Source organism: Halyomorpha halys, unplaced genomic scaffold, assembly GCF_000696795.3.
Source record: "Halyomorpha halys isolate HHAL.00 unplaced genomic scaffold, Hhal_1.1 Scaffold2319.1, whole genome shotgun sequence".
Taxonomy (NCBI): domain Eukaryota; kingdom Metazoa; phylum Arthropoda; class Insecta; order Hemiptera; family Pentatomidae; genus Halyomorpha; species Halyomorpha halys.
In genome coordinates, this window is record NW_027111859.1 from 62,776 (window position 1) to 68,654 (window position 5,879).

General features: G+C 27.8%; 1 protein-coding gene across 1 annotated transcript; it reads right to left on the minus strand.

Annotated features, from left to right (window-relative positions):
* Positions 1-317: 317 nt before the first annotated feature.
* RabX6 (RAS oncogene family member RabX6) lies at positions 318-5,516 on the minus strand. Its single transcript, XM_014437163.2, has 3 exons — positions 5,158-5,516; positions 4,843-5,087; positions 318-4,770 (listed from the first exon to the last, which is right to left on the minus strand). The coding sequence occupies exons 1-3, from the start codon at positions 5,335-5,337 to the stop codon at positions 4,572-4,574; spliced, it is 624 nt and encodes a 207-aa protein (XP_014292649.1). The 5' UTR covers positions 5,338-5,516; the 3' UTR covers positions 318-4,571.
* Between the last annotated feature and the right edge of the window lie 363 nt (positions 5,517-5,879).

Below are 5,879 nucleotides of genomic sequence, written 5' to 3' on the forward strand. Positions count from 1 at the left end.
AATATGACAAGAAAATGGGCTTCTGAAATGCAGAAAAAAGTGAAGAAAAAAAAAATTATGAGGATTTTATAATGTTCAAAATGTGTCAATATGTAAGGGAGATGCAGTCTTTATCAACTTTATGATTGACAGAATTCTCAGACAAATTTATGTAAATGGACTCTGAGATGAGACGTTTGGTTTGGTTGGGGACAGTGGCAAGAATGGAAGGATTGTCGAAATTAAAAGTATGATTCAGGTTTAATGCGTGTTCGGATAATTTAGATGCAAGTGGATTACAGGAGTTGATGGAAGTTTTGTCCGGTAAACCATTCTCTTTTTTTTTTTATTTATTTATTTATTTTTTTTTTTTTTATTCACTATCCTTCCTGTTTCATTTATATTCATGTATCTATATTTTTTTAACTATAGTGTTTGTATCTTTTTTAGCCCTGACGAAGCCCTGCAATGTGGGGCGAAACGTTGGCTCAATAAAATAGTATAATTCTACTATTTGAGTTTTTTTTTTACCGCACCCGGACCATATTCCATTCATATATACCAAATAATATTTAATCAAAAGGTATGAAACATTCGAGATAATTTTATTCACCAATAAACACACTGAGGTATTTTATAAAACAAATGGTATGCTACAAATAATTCATTATAGAAAGAATTATATAGGATGATTATAAGGAAAGAGTAATTGAATTTGACTAATTATCTTTCATAATAAATAGAATTTTGATTTATCATACATTTTTAAGTTAATAAAATAACAGAGTAAGTTTAAAAGGAGAAAATGAGGACATGTACGTACAGATAAGAGAAACAAAAGAGGAGACTTGATAAACGTTATAACTAAGAATTAAAATATATTACAAACGTTGACAATACACAAATCTATATATTTTAATTTGGAATCAGTAATTCTATTATCTTAATCAAAATATTTTCAATCCAACAAATCACAAAGTATATCCTAAAAGATATTTTTGACCATAGATGTAATTCAAAGCGAAGTTGGTTGGGGAGTGTGGTGAACGAAAAAAAAAAAAAAAACACTAATAAGTTTAAATTAATTTTCAGGGCTAAGCTAAACAAGACATCAACCATGAATAAAAGTTTACAACTAAGAAAAACATGATATTTGAACATTGGTATTTTATGAATTATAGAAAATGACAAATGAATGAAAGAGTAAGATCTCCATACCACATCAAAGAAAACAAAAAAATGAGTATTGCTCTAATATTATGCTTATGTATTCTGTTTTATCTTCTAATATTTCTTGTATTTTCATTCATTTCTCATTTTTTATAATTCATAGTCCATAAAGCCCCTGTTTACAGCGTTATGAGAAAGAAAAGAAAAGATAAAGACAGAGAAAAAGAAGCAGATACATATTCTAATCATGAAAACATTGAGGAAACTAAAAATTATAATTAAAAATATATTTAAAATTAATATAAATCTTGGAAAATAAAATAAGATTTTAAAAAAAGTAATGACCTTCCTGTCATTGTTAATTAGAAAATTGTACAAACTTCATATTCTTCTGTTTTCAATTGCATAATAAAATATGTCCATACATATTACATATGATATAAAACAGTGTCATTCTCTATTGTTAAAATTTTCCTTTGAAATACCTGTCTTTGACTACAGTATCCCAACTTTCATAAACTACAATCATTTTTACAGTTCTATTATTTTATACTTTCAAGGTTACTTTCTTTTGCTTAGCCCTGATGAAGCAAAGGTCGAATTGTCAGCACACATTAAATATAAGATTATATTTATCATTATTTTCTAATCTCACTGCATCCTCCTTAATCAACTTTGCCTTGTACGTCTTAGAATATTCATAAAATATTCACATACTAATAAAAAGAGTTGTAAGATGGAATGAAGACTTTTCAAAACAAAAAACACTTAGAATCGAACTAACACACTCTGCATTAGAATTAAAATTTAACTACCAGTTACTTTTTGAACTCAAACATTCAGTATCATTAAACAAAGATCTTGATCTTACACAAATGACTATTCTTTTAAAAAAAATTATCCCTTACATATGACAACTATTAATTCCTTACTCTTATTAAAGTATTCATAACACAAAGAATCCTAATTATAATCCTAGATTATTCTACAGTTGTCATTGACTATGTATATACAATAGATTTTATAAACTTATGTTCCAGTCATATTTAACTTACATTTTAAACATTCAGTTCAGTCAATAAAATTTAAATACACTTGGAAACAAAACAATCACATAATAACAAAAACATATCTGGAAAAATACTAATACATAGATCTAATTTTAACATACTTTATCATAAAATGTAATAACATAATGAATGAAAAAATATAAATAATGAATGAAGAAAACCCACTTTCAAATAATAAAATAATATTAAACCACTCTGTCATAGTAATTAGTCGAATAATAACTGGCACCAAAAACCACACTAAGGATTATACAGTAATCATAGTTTTTTTAATATCTTATTTTATTAAAGTAAAAAATTAGTCTTGCCCTGATTGAGAATCGTGAAAATAATGATGTGATGTGCTGATTTAGGAGAATGAAGAAACAGTACCACAATCAACAGTTTATATTTTAACAATAATTGTAGATCTTAAGATATGATTCATTACATATATATAATACAGAATTATCAATAATTTATTCATCTATATCAGACAAACAAGTAAAGAAACTTCTATAGTAGCATTATCTAAATTAAACTAAAGTATTATAAGTTAAGCTTCCAAGTCAAAACTTTCAGATGCAAATATCATCGACAAAATACCAAACAATGCTCTACAAGATTTAACTGTTCAGAAATCAATGAGAAAATAAAAGCCTAAACAATAAAGTATCACACTGAACATCTATTAATATCTTGACCTGAATAATATACCAGAACAGTTCCTCAATCTACTAAATAAAATAATTAAATTGTCTGATATGCTGGATTCCTCAGTTTACCTACACCTTTCCACCAAAATTACATTTGACAACCAATTATGGTTTATCAATTTAAAAACGTTGTAGGAATAACTTTTATATGTTGAGTCAAAGGTTCACAGCTACACTAAAAAATTATTATCTATAATCAATAATGAAAACCAATCGTAATATCCCTTGATGAACATAACCATGAATAAATGAACTTCAAGTTATTTAAAAATAAAAAAAATAAGAATTTCTCAAAAATTCAAATTTCATTAATAGAGTTTATTATGTGGTATAGAAAGATATGGTATCAAATTAAGAGAGAGAAAGACACAGTAGACACCATATACCATACCACACTGAATAAGAAAAAATAAAGCACCAACAGAAAAAAAAAGGAACATAAATTAAATAACTAAAATATATTATAAATAATATTTAAATGTACTTTTTTAACTAAAAACAACAAATGCTACAGAATCAAGAAGTTATGAAGTCATACTGAAAGGTCATCTGTTTACAGTAATGCTATAGCCAGTGCTGCTGATTAGCAGGTATTTATCTGATTTTTGTTATATACAGTTAAAATGGATTAACATTATATATCGCTGTGCTGGTGCAGTGTCGCACTTAACCTATTTTTGTTAGTTAATCATTAGAGATTTTTTCTATTACTAACAAGTTATTTGTCCTTAGATATTGAATTTTAGATAAAGAAATAGAATTTCTTTTTTGAGGTCTGAGATTATTTTATTTTTTGAGGAATGGGATAAATATAATTTTTGGGCCTTGGGCCCATTTGTTTTTGAGGCCCAATTGGATTTATATTTGGGGCCCGAGGCTGATACAATTTCAAGTTTATGGGCAAATATTCTATTGTGTAGTGAATGCTGTCATGATTGTAACTATTTAATAGCAACAATATGGTAATGGCTAACACTTTTGCCATAATAAAAAAAACTGTTAAGTTTAACTGATAGTTCACTATTAAGGCGTATACATGTGATAGTTAATGTGACAATTGCTTCACTGACATTATATGAGCTTTCAACTATCACGCCAGAGATAGTGCGTCAGTACAATAATGATTGTGACTATCATACAATTGCAGTTATAACGATTCTTCAAGAGCGGGTATTTGTCGGGTAAAGCTGGTACTTTCAACTGGCTGTAACATAACTCCACGTTCCACCACAGTATATCATGAATATGAGAAGGCCATATCCTATTTTATAGTAATCTAAAAAAAAACTGAATTAAAAAAAATTCTACTGGAATAAAAAAACTTGTTTTAACAGAGTGATTTTTTAAACTTTAATTTTAAAATTAAACTACTGGACTATCAATTAATTCTATTTTATCATAGAAACACACCACTAACTCATATTTATATATAACTATAGGCATAGTTAGTATGCCTAACAGTTCAAATTCGCATATATTATATTTCTATCAATTTCTACTTTTACTGGACATAAAACTAATAAAAAACAGGATAGATATTACATCAAAAGCTGATATAAACTAAATACCCTTATAACAACATTTAAAATATATAAAAGATGATGAGTAAAGATTGCTTTAGCAGAATTAATCACAACAATGAACAACTTAAAGCTACTTAACATAAACATGCTGGATCCCCAGGTTCATCTTGAGGAGTTACTTTAAATGATAATTCTTCAAGAGCTTGCAGTTCTAATCTAGATCGATTTGAGGTTATAAGATGTTGAGCAATATCAGCAAACATTTCATCTACACCTTCTCCAGTTTTACAAGAAGTCTTGTAGGTCACACTGATTAAATTATGACACTGCTCACTAAAACATTTCAATATTTGAATAAGAATGAAGTTAAATCAATTTTATAGGATTTACTAAAATGACAAATACCAAAAGTTATCCATATCAGCATCAGTAACCTGTGAATCTTGCCCAACTAGATCTAATTTGTTTCCACACAGGAAAATTTTGGCATTTTCTGCATAAGTCACAACATCTAACAAGTGCTGAGAAAGGACATGGAATGATGCAGGGTTATCAAGTGAAAATACAAGTATAGCTGCCTCTGCAAATTTGTAATAACTAGAGGTAATCGAAGCTACCCTTTCCATACCTCCAGTATCCCATAACTGCAACTGCAAGTTATAATATTATTAGGAATTAAAACTGTGTTAATAAAACATTTTTAAGCTACAGTATTTATACTTTAATTCTTTTTCCACCAGAAGAATATTCTTTGTTAATATGGTCAAGACCTAATGTAGATTTTCTACTATTTGAAGCAACAAATGTATTAAAAGCATATCTTCTAAATAAGGAACTTTTTCCAACACCAAATTCTCCACACAAAATAACTTTCTGCTCTGGGGTTTTAACAGTTGCCATTGGATTATCACCAGGAAATTATTAAATTACTACTACATCTAAATCACGCATTACATCTCCAATAAACACATTCTTCTTTGGGCCACTCTCTACCAAGAAAAACAAAAACAAAGATAAGTAAATAAAAATACAGGTTACTTGCAAGACAGGTACTGGATAACCGCGGATTCAGCGCTATCTGTTGATGTAATAATGAAAATTTTATAGTTCAATATTGGTACACCTGTATTTGAAAAATTATTATAATTATTATTAAGAGGTGAATTATTATTTTCATTTTAATAAACAATTATGTGAGATAATTTGATTATTGTTAAAACTATATATATATATATATATAAAACTGTAATTTGTCAGATCAACTTTTTTTTCTGGTTAACAAAAATATATACTTTTTTTCTTAAACTGTAATTAGAAGAAAGGATCAGAAGGTAATGATATTGTTATGGGTTTATATTCCTAAAGGGGCCTCTACATGTTGGCCAATAAATTCAGTTCTACAGCAGCAGCCGAAGAGGACACATCGAAGAGACTCCAGCTGA

Excerpts from the sequence above, each read along its gene's own strand:
- RabX6 (XM_014437163.2), bottom strand. The coding sequence starts at position 5,337 with ATGGCAACTGTTAAAACCCCAGAGCAGAAAGTTATTTTGTGTGGAGAA. Across the intron at positions 5,088-5,157 it reads CTGGTGGAAAAAGAATTAAA|TTGCAGTTATGGGATACTGG; the intron begins GTATAAATACTG and ends TATAACTTGCAG. Across the intron at positions 4,771-4,842 it reads GCTGATATGGATAACTTTTG|TGAGCAGTGTCATAATTTAA; the intron begins GTATTTGTCATT and ends GAAATGTTTTAG.